This window comes from Chiloscyllium plagiosum, unplaced genomic scaffold, assembly GCF_037043375.1.
Source record: "Chiloscyllium plagiosum isolate Xiang-an unplaced genomic scaffold, Cpla_swu_hap1 HiC_scaffold_31, whole genome shotgun sequence".
NCBI lineage: Eukaryota > Metazoa > Chordata > Chondrichthyes > Orectolobiformes > Hemiscylliidae > Chiloscyllium > Chiloscyllium plagiosum.
In genome coordinates, this window is record NW_028270169.1 from 50,927,848 (window position 1) to 50,943,109 (window position 15,262).

Consider the following 15,262-nt stretch of genomic DNA (forward strand, 5'->3'; position numbering starts at 1 on the left):
CATCTGACTCATCTCCCAGGTTCGGAGGACTATGAATCATTCACAAAGTACATTTAACCTAACAGTGGCAATAGCAAGAAATTGCAATATAGACTCGCACAGAGATATAACAATGCTGTGAAATGCCATGTGATCAGACATCCAAAGGGTTTCTACAATCCATCAAACATGTGCTGGTCAAAAATCTGGCAGCATCCGGCAAAACCTGCCAAGCACAAATGTTGTTTTGGTATAAATACAGGCATTATCTCAGCAAATTGCAAGCATTGCCCTGGCCTTCCTACCTGGGTTGCCAGACTGAGGACCTGCTGGACCAGCTCCTGAGTGTCGGTAGGCTTCTTCAAGAACAATTTCACAATTGCCGTAAGCAGGGTCAATTGCACCTGTTAGAGGGAAATCACAAAAATTCTTATTCCTCTCAAATGTCAAATTATTCAGTTTGCTTGATAGGTACGTGTGCCAATTCATGGAATTTATTGCAGGCTATTACAAGGAAAGGCCCAAGTATTCCTTAGCCTTTTCATGTTAACTCCCTTAAACCACGAAACCCTGCGTTTCACATCCTTGTTATTCACTTCATGATCAGGTTTTAATTCATGATCAGGTTTTGCTCTGCATCCTTTCCTTCTATAACCCTCTACCACAAATTATCTGGCTAAGGCAGAAGCAGGTGACCCAAATTCAGAGGGGCAAATTTAAGAGCATTTATTCATCAGTATTTCTTCCCTGGAGCTCCACTTTCTTCAATTACTCCCAAGTCAGGAGGTCGTGGAATAAATCACAGGGAGATTATTCTCATTCACTGAGCAGGTCCATTGGCCCTACCTGGGTACTTTCATCATGGAAGCCATCCAGAAAGCTTTCTAACAGTTCATCAGCATTGTCAATCCGCTCTGCGTATTCACCCACAATCCAGATCATGGCTGCCCGCGCATCTGGTTCATCAAGAGAATCTAAATTTTCACACAAGGTTGCAATGATGCTCTCATACCTGGCAAGTCAAAGTCACCACATTAATTACATCAACATAATATTAAATACCAAAGACTCTTATCTTCACTGACACTGCCAATCAAGTTTGTTTAAAGTTCAAAATATATTACGTTGACATTCTTTCTTAGCTTCCTTTTGGTAAATGAAGAGCATTCCATTGGAGGACACATTTTAATTCTTGGCACATCAGTGTTATGGTCTGTTTTAGCCATTTCATAACATGGAGATGCCAGTGTTGGATTGGGGTGGACAAAGCCAGAAGTCACACGACACCAGGTCACCTCACCTGATGAAGAAGCAGCGCTCCGAAAGCTTTTGATTTCAAATTAAATCCGTTGGACAATCTAGTGCCGTGAGACTTCTGGCTTTACCCACTTCAGTTTCCAGTCAGGGACAAGGTTTGCTCTGACTGCAATACATTCTTAATCACTATAGATTTGCTTTGATTACTCCACTTGTGGCTTGCGATTAATTCCCTGATTATTTCTAATAGCATCTATGTAACAATTCTATTCTCCAAATTTGTCATAGCTAACCTTGAAGAAAACAGATCTGAGTATTTTGAATAAATTAGAACTACACTGTATAGGATATTGACTATGAGCATGACGAAAGTAGAACGATTCAAAATAAGATGGATTGTCCTCTGTCCTGCTCACAAAATATACCTTAAAATATGTGAAACTGAGAGGAAAGATGAATGTGCAACTGCTATTCCTGTTTTTCTCATTTATTGCACCAACTTTGATCCAATTATGTACATAAATGTAAATTTCTTTTCAGTCAGGAGAGGGAAAGGGAATAGGCAGACAGTGCAGGGAGCCCCTGTGGCTATTCCCCTCAATAAGTACAGAACAACCTCGCTTATCCAACGAGACGGGTAGGGGTTACTTTGTTCGGATAACTGATCATTCAGATAATATATCTGTTGTAATTAATGAGTGCTGGCTATCCAAACATGCCTTGGTTATCTGGCAATACATGCCATAATGCCATTTAGCTCAATGCTGAGTTGCCTAATGCTGTTGCATGACCTTGTGATCTTGCTCAGATTATCCGAAAGTCGGATAATTGACGTTCAGATAATTGAAGTTGCACTGTAGACCGTTTTGGACAACGGTGGGGGGACCATTAGGAACCTTTTTCCCACGGTGACAATGTCGATCACGAGGCGGCATCATTTGAAGGTAACTGGAGGAAGGTTATGGGGAGATGTCAGAGGTACGTTCTTTGCTCAGAGTGGTGGGAGCGTGGAACGCACTGCCAGCTGTGGTAGTAGAGTCAGATACATTAGGGATATTTAAGCAACTCTTGGATAGGCACATGAAAGTTAGTAAAATGAAAGGTATGTAGGTTAGTCTGACCTTAGAGTCAGATAGAAGGCCAGTACAACATCGAGGGCCAAAGGGTCTGGACTATGCTATACTGTTCCATGTTCTACATTATATGTAAATGAGAATGTTGAATATTTCTTAAAAGTGCTAAAAGTTAATTAGAAGCAGATGGTTCCTGCACAACTTTTCTCTACTGCTTCCTGAACTATTTGGATACCACTTGCCTTGTTGATAAAGTGGCATTTTCACATAAGGTCTTAATTTTTGAATTTTTAAATAAAAACATTTTTTCTATTTTGGTGCTTGGCAGAGCTTTACATTTACCTTTTACATTTAACAATGGGAGCAGTGTCTTGGTTTTCCTACCCTTCTTTCTTTGGCAATGTGGTTTGTTTAATAGCTGTTTGCCCTGACCACCTTCAAATATGTCAATTCCAATTGTTTTCTGTTACTCTTCCCCTCCTGAAACAGATACGACAGCTCTTGAGACAGGGCAAAAGAGATTACCAGAATGATTCGAAGGACAAGGAATTTTAGCTGCAAGGTTAGTTTGGAGAAGCTGCGGTTGTTCTCCTTTGAACAAAGGAGATTGGTGGAAGGCTTGATAGATCATGGTATAGGTAATATAACATATAGATAAAATAGAGAAAAACAGCTGCTCTATTAACAGAGTCCATGAGCAGGAGAAACACATTTGGGCAAGAGATTCGGGAAAACATAGGAAAGTAGGAATTAGGAGCGGGAATAGGCAATTCAGCCCTTTGAGTCCTCTCTGCCATTTAACATGACCATGGCTGATCTTACCCTGGTCGGAAATCCACTTTCCTGCCTGCTCCTCATGGTTCTTTATCTCAGTTTTCATCAGAAACTTAGCTATTTTGTTCTTGAATCTGTTTGTTGATTCTGCCTCTACTTCAGTTTGGGGCAGAGAGCTCCACAGGTTTACAACCCTTTGAGAGAAATAATTTCACCTCATCTCCGTTTTGAACCGACGTCCTCTCCACATCTATGCCCTTTTGTTCAATGTTCACCTTGTTCACCCTTGAGCATTTTACATACTTCAATCAGATGCCGCCTCTTTCCTCTAAATTCCAGCAAATACAAACCTAAAATAATCAACCACCCCTCAAACAACAGCCTGGAGAAGCCCCTCTGCACTGCCTCCAGTGCCAGCACATTCTTTCTCAAGACAGACAACCAGAACTGGACACAATATTCAATCGTGGTCTCATCAACCCTTTATATAATTGTAACAAGACTTCTTTACTTTTATCACCCAATCTTTTTGCAATAAATGCCCAGATTCCGTTTGCCTTTCTTATTATATACTGCACCTGCACACCTACTTTCTGCGATTCATGCACAAAGACATACGGATCCCTCTGCGCTGACACACTTCGAATCTGCTTTCCATTTAACAATTTTCCCTTTTGTTGTTCCAACTAAAATGGACAACCTCACAGTTATCCTCATTCAATTCTATCTGACCCATTCTCCTAGTTTAGCAATATCCATCTGTAAAGTCTTTATTGCAACATCACAACCTACTTTCCGACCGATTTTAGTATCATCTTGAACTTTGTTATGTTACACTCTGTCCCTGCTTGCAGATCATTTCTACAGATTGCAAATAGTTGAGGTCAGAGAACTGAATCCTGTGGCATCCCACGAGTTACAGTCCGCCATCCAGGGAAGGACCTATTTATCCTGACCCTCTGCTTTCAGCTTGAAAAAACATGAAAAAAAAATCTTATGTTAAGTGATAATGGCCTTGCACTTAATACCTACTAGCGTGGTGAAAATTAAGCAGATCAATGATTTCAATAGAAATTTGGTGGGCACTTGAGCAAAATAAACTGCAGGAACAATGGCAATAGACCAAGAGAGCTGGATTGGTTAACAAAGAGCTAGCACGGAGTCAATGTGCTAAATGGCCTTTTTCTATGTTACGATGGCTACGACCATATGAAACAACCAGATTAGATTGGTTCATTGACACAGAGGTCAGATTCACAGCACAGAGCACTGCCAGGTAAGCTGCCAAGTCTCTTAGACAGCGCCTAGAGAAGAACTTTCACACTGTACTCCATAATATTTCCACACATGATCGACTTTCCTACTTACTTGTTGGGATATTTGCGGAAGATATCCCTTATGACCACAATAGCCTCCTGGACGACATAATTCACTTTTGTCTGGATGAGATCAAGCAGAGTGCTCACACAGCGTTCAGCAGATTGCTGCAATAGAGCAAATCGCATATCAGAGCTAATATTTTCAAAAAAATGAATCCAATCAATTCCATAATTCCAGACAGCCATGAATATTTAACAGGAAGTCAAATAAATAACATTTAAAAAGTGCAGATTTAGAAAATGGCAAGAAAAACAGCTTAAAATAATTAGCTTCCCTTTCATTGCCCTCCGGTACATCTACAAACAGGGTCAAATTTTCAGAGACAAATTGCACACGCAAGATGGGAATAGGTAAAATCAGAATAAGGGCTGCTGTGATGACCATTCTCAGATCAGTGAGGCTATGAAAGCCCATTGGTACCAGAATGTGTTGGAACCTTACAGAAAGAACAAACAACAAAGAAATTTTACAAAAGCTGAAGTTAATTAGCCTCCAACTGTTCTAAGTTGGAGGTCAGGTAATGGCCTAGTGGTATCACTGCTGGACAGTTAATTCAGACTCCCAGTTAATGTTCTAGGGACCTGGTTCGAATCCCACCACAGGGCAGATGGTGAAGCTGGAATTCAATAAAACAAAAAATCTGAATTAAGAGTCTAACGATGATCATGAATCAGCCATTGTTGATTGTCAGAATAACCCATCTGGTTCCCTGATATCATTTCGGGAAGGTAACTGCCATCCTTACCTGGTCTGGCCTACATGTGACTTCAGACCCACAGCAATGTGGGTGACTTTCAACTGCGCTCAGTACAATTAGAAATGGGCAATAAACGCTACCCTAGCTCGTGACGTCCTCATCCCGGGAGTGATAAAGAAAGAAACCCACCAGTGAATATCTGTCATTCAGAACTCACGGTGCAGAGTTTTAGTGCTTTATTTTAGTGGCTGTTTTCTGTTAAGATTGCTTATTTTGGCAAGATAATTTATGTTGCTTCATTTGCTAAGAATTAGTAAAAATCAGTAATGTCATTAGCATTCAACATTTAAATGAATACATTAGCATTCCTGATAAAGGCAAAGCCCTTCACCCCAAAAGCACTGTTCTTTGTTTTATTAAAATGCAAGTAGTGAAATAATTTGCAATATCTATGTGGCATTCAGAGTGTACTGCAGTCCGGTTCGGTTTCTTTGTCCCCAGTGCTTGTGGTTCAGAAAAAAATTTAAACACAGAAGGCTGAGGAGTGACCTTACAGAGATTTATAAAATCATGAAGGGCACAGATATGATGTATAGCCACGGTCTTTTCCCCAGGGTTGAGGAGTTCAAAACTAGTGGACATAGGTTTAAGGTAAGAGGAAAAAGATTTTAAAAAGATCTGTGGGGCAACACTGTCGCACAGAGGGTGGTACATTTATGGAATAAGCTATCGAGGAAAGTGATAGCAGCGAGTACAATTAAATATTCAAAAGACATTTGGACAGGTACATGGATAGGAAAGGTTTAGAGGGACATGGGCAAAACACAGGCAAATGGGACTAGCTCAGTTTTGGAAACTTGGTCGATATGTATAAGTTGGGCCAAAGAGCATGTTTCTATGCTGTATGATGGTGTTAATTAAATTGGAGAAGTTGATTTACAAGTATGTTACCAGGAGTGGAGCTTTTCAGTTAGAAGAGGAGGCTGGATTATAGGTGTTTTTTTTGCACTGGAGTTTAGGAGATTGAGGAGTGACCTTTCAGAGGTTTATAAAATCATGAGTGGCATAGTTAAGATGAATAGTAAAAAGTTGATTTCCTAGAGTAGGGGAGTCAAAAACTAGGGTGCATATTTTTAAGGTGAGAGGAGAAAGATTTAAAAGGAACCAGAGGGGCAAGTTTTTCACACAGAAAGTGGTGCGTGTGGACTGAACTGCCAGAAGAAGTGGCAGATGCAGGTACAGTTACAACACTTAAAAGACATTTGGACAGGTACATAAATAGGAGAGGTTTAGAGGGAAATGGGTCAAATAAAATAATTTAGTTTTGGAAAACTGGTCAGCATGGATAAGTTGGACTGAAGGGTCTGTTTCCATGATGTATGGAACAAAGAAAAAACTGAATAAATCTAAAATTTCTCACCTCAAGGGGATTAAGAAACATTTGTTTAGATTGCCCAACTTGAAAGTGGATGAAATCCTGTAACAATCTCCCCGGTATGACTCTGTGTGCCCCTTCACCCCAAAGACTGTAGCAGTTCACACTGCCTTCTCTAAGTCAATTACAGATACGCAAGAAATGCTGAATGCCCACATCCATAAAATATAAAAACTGTTTGGCAACATTGCAACCATGGTTCTTATTCAGCACCAGAGTTTTTCCACAGCATTAAGCTTACCTCAACTTTGATGGCACAGCGGCCAATGGCACGAACTGCTTTCCGCACAAAGTCAACATCAACTTCGGTGGCATATTCCTTCAGCTCTGCCAGGACCTGAGGGCAAAAAAAAAGACCTTCTTATAACGAAACATCTTAAACAACATCCAATTCTTTTCAACTGAAACTGCAACCAAACACAAAACTTGACATTTCCCTGACTCCACATACCCTTCTAGATCACGAGGTTTCCACAGCAATTAACAAGCTTTCCTGAAGGGCAGCAAAACAGCAGCTAACATTGATTCAAATTGTGTTGTTGTAAAAGTGGGAAAATTGCCAGTGTTCACTCCCTCTACAACTGCAAAACTGACAGCAACTTCTGCACACATGCAGTTAAAGAGAGAAATCCAGAATTTCATGTCAGTGCTTCTCCACTGGTTGGGTCCTTGCAATGGAAATCTTTAGAAATCACCATGTGATGTGAATTTCCACTTGTAACGCTATTAATCTGACTGTAAAAACACATGAAAGACATCTGCCATGGCAAATGAGGTAAAACTAGGTTTTAATTGCATACCAAGCCGTTATTGTTGAACCAGTTCTCTGGTCCTGAAAAACTGACCTTGCCATTGTTAAAAATGATGCAGATTTTTAAAATAAATTTGAGGGATATGAAATTTCAATTTCTACCCTTACTATACATATATTCTATAAACTGATTAAAACACAGATGGCAACCATTGCTTTTGTCTTCCTGGCAAGCTATCTGGGAGAGGTCTCTGCTGTTAGCAATTTAAGCAGTGGTCAAGAAAGGAAAGCAATGCCTCTACTTCCTCAGGAGGCTAAGGAAATACAGCATGGCCATAAAGACACTTACAAAGTTTTATTGATGCACCACAGAGAGCATCCTATCCGGATATATCACAGCGCAGCATGGCAACTGCTGTTCCCAAGACCTAAACGCAGCCCAATCCATCACACAAACCAGCCTCCCATCCACTGACTCCATCATACTTCCTGCTGCCTCGGGAAAGCAACCAACATCTCACCCCAGTTTAACTCACTTCCGTCAGGCAGATGATATAAAAGTTTCTAAGCACATACAAACCAATTCAAGAACAGCTTCTCTCCCGCTGTTACCAGATTTTTGAATGGACCTCCTTAATGTTAATGTTGATTGCTCTCTACACTTTTTCAGCAGCTGTAACAGTGTATCCTGCACTCCGTTCTGTTATCCTGATTCACCCGGATGGTATGATCTGCCTGTAAAGCACTTAAGACAAAACTTTTCACTTTACCTCCATACACGTGACAATAATAAATCAAATCAAAACTATTTAGGGCATCACTGCTACTGTATGTCTAAAGGGAACTCTGAAATTAAATTAATGCTAGTACTCACCAGCTGCTTGTAGTAAGATTTCTTCCAGGTTGGCAGCAAGTGCTATCATTCATTACTGGCTGCAAAACCCAGGCACCCAATCTTTCAAAGGCTGCTGTCGCAATCCTAAAATAACCACAGTTAAAAATCACACTACACCAGGTTATAGTCCAACAGGTTTAATTGGAAGCACACTAGCTTTCGGAGCGATCATCAGGAGCGTCGCTCTGAAAGCTAGTGTGCTTCCAATTAAACCTGTTGGACTATAACCTGGTGTTGTGTGATTTTTAACTTTGTACACCCCAGTCCAACACCGGCATCTCCGAATCATGACTAAAATAACCAGTGCTAGGTTGCAGCACCACTTTGGTGAGAATTAGTTTTCAGTCATTCATTCGGGTTTTCAAGACTAATTTCTAAGCTCCAATCTTCGATGGCTCATCCATGCACTGGCCTGTGTGTGGGGGACCAAGCTCACAAATAGTAACTCTTTTCTCTCCACATCTGCTGCCAGATGTGCCGAGTTTCTCCTGCAACTTCTGTTTTGTTTTCAGATTTCTAACATCTGCAATTCTATAATAAACTAACCTGTCCATATCAAAAATCCTTCAACGACGTTAGGAAGGATGTTGTGAAACGTGAAAGGGTTCAGAAAAGACTTACAAGGATGTTGCCAGGGTTGGAGGGTTTGAGCTACACGGAGAGGCTGAATAGGCTGGGGCTGTTTTCCCTGGAGCATCGGAGGCTGACAGGTGAACTTATTGAGGTTTATAAAATCATGAGGGACACAGATAGTGTTAACAGATAAGGTGTTTTCCCTGAGGTGGGGAGTCTAGAACTAGAGGGCATAGGCTTAGGGTGAGAGGGGAAAGATTTGAAAGGAATCTCAGGGGCAACTTGCTCACACACAAGAGTGGTGCGTGTATGGAACGAGCTGCCAGAGGAAGTGGTGGAGGCTGGCACAATTATAACATTCTAAAGTCATCAGGATGATTATATGAATAGAAAGGGTTTCGAGGGATATGGACCAAGTGCTGGAATATGGGACTAGATTAATTTAGGATATCTCGTCAGCTTGGACAAGTTGGACCAAAGGGTCTGTTTCCGTACAGCTCTATGACTTGGACAACTAGCTACTCAGTCTACTTAATAACTTTTAAGCTCATTCTGTATAAACTGGGGAACGGCCAAACAAATATGGGTAACATCAAATCAAAAGCACAGATGTGACCATTTGCTGCGATTTCAATAATTTCCTGAATTGGGAACACACCTTAGAGGCAAACCAATAACGAGGTGACAGTATCAGAGGCAACAAAATCCTGTTTGGGATGCAATTCCATTGAGTACATCTGAAGACAGTAATGTAACTGGCATCACTAAGAGAGGCATATTAAAAGTAACTGTTTATGCACTAATCTTGAAAGAATGAACAAACCTGCTTTGATATAGAGCCTTGTAGATTTTCATAAAGTGCTCTGCAGCTAAGTAATTCCTGTCCAGTCACTGTCCTCATTTTAAAGAAAATTACAGCCAAAGTGTGCACAAAGTCCCATAAACAATGAGATAATAGCTATATAATGTATTTTCATCTCGGTTGAGGGAAGAATATTAGTCAAAGTGACAAGAGAACACTCAGTTCTTCATCGAGTAATGTAATGGATCTTTAATGCCCACATAAATAGGCAATGACCCAATTTAACCCATCATCCAATAATGAAATATTCCTTAAGTATTTATGGGGATATCGAGCTGGATTCTGTGAAGTCCCTCGAGTGGGTTTTTTGCCTCAGTGATAAATCTATTATCACTAAATGAAGGTTAAGATTTGCTCAACAGCACATCTTCCAGGTCAAAGCTGACCATCACATTAATAAACAGGTACAGGTACTAACATCTGAACTATATGGACAGGGTCACATTCCACAACTGCTAGCAAAAGAATCTTACATGGTTTCTAAGTGCAGAAGTACTTGCCAAAATGACAACAATATATATTTGCATAGAGCCTTTAATATAATAACGAAGTTTCCTACACTTCCACAGGCCTTTCTAAAATCAGTTACAAATCTACCACGTGTATACATCAGAAATGATACTCAGATCAATGTCAAGATAAATTCTGAAGGATGGACTGCTTTAATGTTGACATTAAACAAAATAATCCTGCAGTTAAAAACGTTTTCCAACAACCTACATCATACTCCAAACTATAGTCTGCCCAAGGCATTATTACAGCAATGAGCCATTTATCTGCTTAATCTGAAGTAGCAGTACATTTAAACACTCAGCTTTGGGCCTTTTACTTTCTAAGACAAACTACATTACTCATGCTCAGCTAGAACAGCAGAAGTCTGTGTTTTCTTTGTTGGGATTTTGTTAGTCCCTGATACCCCTATTGTGCCCATTCGAGATGTCAACACAAAAGGAACCCCAAATCTGCTTAACCTAGTTTCAGGATCTACGAATAGGGATAAAGCATTTTCTAAATGAGTTACAACTTTGTAAGTGCACACAAAATTCTCTTTCTATCATAGTGATGGCACTAATTGCTACACTGTTGGCCTGATGAGTCAGACAAACACAGATGCTTCTACTTACATATTTTTAATCAATCTGTTCATGTTAGCCTACACCTGGAACACATGAAACTTGAACAAGAGCCATACTAAACTTACTGACACTCTTGCACTGTACAACACAAGTCCTATAACAGGCCATACGCTGACTTGTTGGGTGCAACTTCATTTCTGGCCAAATGTTTGCTCACAGGAGCAACAAAACAAAAAGTACATCAGGCTGGCTTAAAGGCAGCTCAATTTTGTTTTTAATTCATTCATGGGATGAGGACATTGCTGTGTGTCAGTATTTATTGCCCATCTCTAATTGTCCAGAGTGCAGCTAAGAGTCAACCAAATTGCTGTGGGTCTGGAATCACATGTATGCCAGACTAGGTAAGGGTGACAGTTTCCTTCCCTAAAGGGCATTCGAGAGCCAATGTTTTTCCTGTCAGTCAACAATGGATTCATGATTATCATTTGATTCTTAATTTCAGAATGCATTGAATTTATACTCCATGGCAGGATTCGAACCTGAAGTCCCCAGAACATTACCTGGGTCTGGATTTACAGTCCATTAATAATATCAGTAAGCCAGGGCCGCCCCAGCCAAACATCAATAGATATTTGCAAGTATAAGTCATCTGATCACAGTATGCAAATTTATCCACCTGTTCTACACTGGAAACATCAACTGAGGTTTTCACCTTAAAGTTTGTGGGATCTTTACTAATAACCATTAATTTAGTTCCTGAACATTCATTTTCATACTTACTTTTTAAAACTTAATTTAAGGTTCAAAGTTTGTGCGAAGATTTGTAGCTCGGGTGCTCGTTGCTGTGGTTCTGTTCGCCGAGCTGGAAGTTTTTGTTGCAAACGTTTCGTCCCCTGGCTAGGCAACCTCATCAGTGCTTGGGAGCCTCCTGCGAAGCGCTTCTTTGATGTTTCTTCCGGTGTTTATAGTGGTCTGTCCCTACCGCTTCCGGTTGTCAGTTTCAGCTGTCCGCTGTAGTGGTTGGTATATTGGGTCCAGGTCGATATGTTTGTTGATGGAGTTTGTGGATGAACGCCAAGCCTTTAGGAATTCCCTGGCTGTTCTCTGTCTGGCTTGCCCTATGATCGTAGTGTTGTCCCAGTCGAATTCATGTTGCTTGTTGTCTGCGTGTGTGGCTACCAAGGATAGCTGGTCGTGTCGTTTCGTGGCTAGTTGATGTTCATGTATGCGGATTGCTAGCTGTCTTCCTGTTTGTCCTATATAGTGTTTAGTGCAGTCCTTGCATGGTATTTTGTACAATACATTCGTCTTGCTCATGTTGGGTATCGGGTCCTTCGTTCTCACCAGGGACAGACCACTATAAACACTGGAGAAAACATCAAAGAAGCGCTTCGCAGGAGGCTCCCAAGCACGGATGATGTCACCTAGCCAGGGGATGAAACATTTGCAACAAAAACTTCCAGCTCGGCGAACAGAACCACAGCAGCTTAATTTAAGGATCCATCGCTTTAGCCTCAGTCAAGATATTGTCACTGGTGTATCTATGGCTGTTTTTCTTACCACTAAGTCCAGCACCATTCCTTTAAGGTGTTCACTTTTTCCGAATATCGCTTCAATATAGAAATCAATGAAGTGTGGTGGCAAAACACAATCCGGGATACACTTGATTTGTGTTTCATCAGCGTTGCCTTTTTTATTCTAATAAAACCTCCTTGGTTTCAGTAAAACGTTCTGAATCTTTGGTCCTTCTCAATTTTCATGATCAACATGTAATTTTTTTTCATAGTGTATGAAACATATGTATACATTGAAACAAGAGTAGGCCATTTAAATCTGCTCAACCATTTAACAAGATCATGGTCGATCTGCTTGTAATCTCAGCTCCACTTTCCCGCTGAGCATTCGACGTCTGATTTCCTTCTTAATCAAAAAATATGTTGAACTCAGATTTGAACAAAGTTAGAGACCAAACCTCTATTACCTTCTGGGGAAGATAATTCGCATGCAAAAACACTTTAACAGAAAACAAATTCTCATTTGTTTGAAAAGGAAGACCTCTTCATCTTAAACTTTGTCCTCTCGGGTCTCCACCACAAGATCATCATTTGGATACCCACCATATCCTGTCTCTTCAGTATCTTGTATGTTTCAATAAGGTCACCTCATTCTTCAATAAGGTCACCTGTTTAACCTTCCTTCATAAGCTAAGTCTTTCACCCTAACGATAAGTCGAGTGAACTGCTTCTAAAGAAATTATATACCTCTTTTCAAATAAGGAGATTACATCTATACACAGTACTCAAGTACTTATCAACACAAAACTTTCATCCTTTCATAGTCACATCTTTATCCATCTCCAAGTACTGCTCACAGATAAACATCACTTTCCTGGATCCTTTGTCAGACAAAACCACATTGTGCTTCAGTGGTAATAAAAGCATAAAGTGCTAGAGAAACTCAGAAGGTCCGGTGGGGACAGAGAGAGAGAAAGTTAACATTTCAAGTCCAACAAGATTTTTCTTCGGAGCTTCAGTTGTGTTCTGAGAAAAGTCTCTATTTCTTTCTCCACAGATACTACCAGACCTGCTGAGATTTTCCAGCTTTTTTTGTTTTTATTTCAAATTTCCAGCATCCACAGTATTTTACTTTTATTTGTGTTACAGTGGCTGCTTTTCAATTTTATTCTTGTCCCGTGAAGTATTATTTTCCTTTGGATTTTGAGAACGTGATTCATTATGATTTGATTTATTATTGTCACATGCACCAAGATGAAGTAAAAATATTATTTTGTGTGCTAGCCAGACAATTTATACCTTACAATGGGATAACAGAATAATGCAGAATGAAGTGTTCCAGTTACAGAGGAGGTGCAGAGAAAGATCCACTCTAATGTATGAGAGGTCCATTCATATGGCTGATAACATCAGTGGAAGCTCTTCTTGAATCCAATGGTACATGCTTTCAAACTTTTGTATCTTCTATCCGATGGAAGAGGGTTGAAAAGAGTATAACCGGGATGGGAGGGGTCCTTGATCATGTTGGCTGCTTTCCCGAGGCAGTGGGAAATATAGACAAAGTTATGAGACAAAATGTTAAGTAGATTGGCAACACAAAGAATTCTAAATGTCGCAAATGGGACGAGTTTAATTTAGGATATCTGGTAGGCATGAGCAAGTTGGACTGAGGGTCTGTTTCTGTGTATCTGTGTGTGTGTATTTATTTGTACTGGAAATAGCGTTGCATAGGCTTGTGATAGCTTTTAAATTTACTTTGATGAAAGCCCAAATCATGTTTGTGGATATTTCGTCAGTACTAGCTGCTTGCTTGGAGATAAACTGCTTTTTCCATTTCTAGCGTCAGCCAATCAAATTGTTAATTTCACCTGGTCAATTTGGCATCTTATGGCATCTTTTATTATTAAATTTCTTTCACTGATAACAAGAATTTGACTCATCCACTATTGTTTTCATGCATTTCCCTTTTTAGTATAGAACATAGAACATGACAGCGCAGTACAGGCCCTTCAGCCCTCAATGTTGCACCGACCTGTGGAATCAATCTGTGGCCTATTTATGCTACACTATTCTATTTTCACCCATAGTTTATCCAATGACCATTTAAAGGACCTTAAAGTAGGCGAGACTACCACTGTTGCAGGCAGTGCATTCCACGCCCCTATTTCTCTCTGAGTAAAGAAAATACCTCAGACATCTATCATAGTGACAGAGTCACAGATGTACAGCATGGAAACAGACCCTTCGGTCCAACCCGTCCATGCCGACCATATATCCCAACCTAATCTAGTCCCACTTACCAGCACCCGGCCCATACCCCTTCAAACCCTTCCTATTTATATACCAATCCAGATGCCCTTTAAATGTTGCAACTGTACAAACCTCCAACACTTCCTCTGGCAGTTCATTCCATACACACACCACCCTCTGCGTGAAAACATTTTTATATATTTCCCCTTTCACCTTAAACCTATGCCCTCTAGTTCTGGACTTCCCCACCCCAGGGAAAAGACTTTGTCTACTTATCCTATCCATGCCCCTCATGATTTCATAAACCTCTATAAGGTCACCCCTCAGCTTTCGACGCTCTAGGGAAATCAGCCCCAACCTAATCAACCTCTCCCTATAGCTCAAATCCTCCAACCCTGGCAACATCCTTGTAACATCTCAGTCCAGCTCTGCAGCTTATCTCTGTCTTTCTGTAACCTGCAACATCCTTTGCATTATCCACAACTCCACCGACCTTAGTGGCGTCGGCAAATTTACTAACCCATCTTTCCATGCTCTCAGCCAGGTCATTTATAAAACTGACAAACAGCAGTGGCCCCAAAACAGATCCCTGCAGTACATCACTAGTAAATGAACTCCAGGATGAACATTTCCCATCAACCACCACCCTCTATTTTCTTTCAGCTAACCAACATCTAGTCCAAATTGCTAAGTAACCCTCAATCCCATGTCTCCATATTTTGTGCAATAGCCTACTGTGGGGAACC

The 15,262-nt window shown here is 40.5% G+C and overlaps 1 protein-coding gene across 3 annotated transcripts in view; it reads right to left on the reverse strand.

The window, feature by feature from the left end:
* LOC122564151 (AP-2 complex subunit beta) overlaps positions 1-15,262 on the reverse strand; it is a 318,942-nt gene that overhangs the window by 196,329 nt on the left and 107,351 nt on the right. For all 3 annotated transcript variants that reach the window (XM_087977539.1, XM_087977536.1, XM_087977537.1), the window contains 4 exons: positions 6,837-6,932; positions 4,452-4,567; positions 826-991; positions 285-383 (listed from right to left, as the gene is read on the reverse strand). In XM_087977539.1, coding sequence (XP_087833665.1) covers positions 285-383; positions 826-991; positions 4,452-4,567; positions 6,837-6,932 — 477 coding nt within the window. The remainder of the gene's footprint in view (positions 1-284; positions 384-825; positions 992-4,451; positions 4,568-6,836; positions 6,933-15,262) is intronic.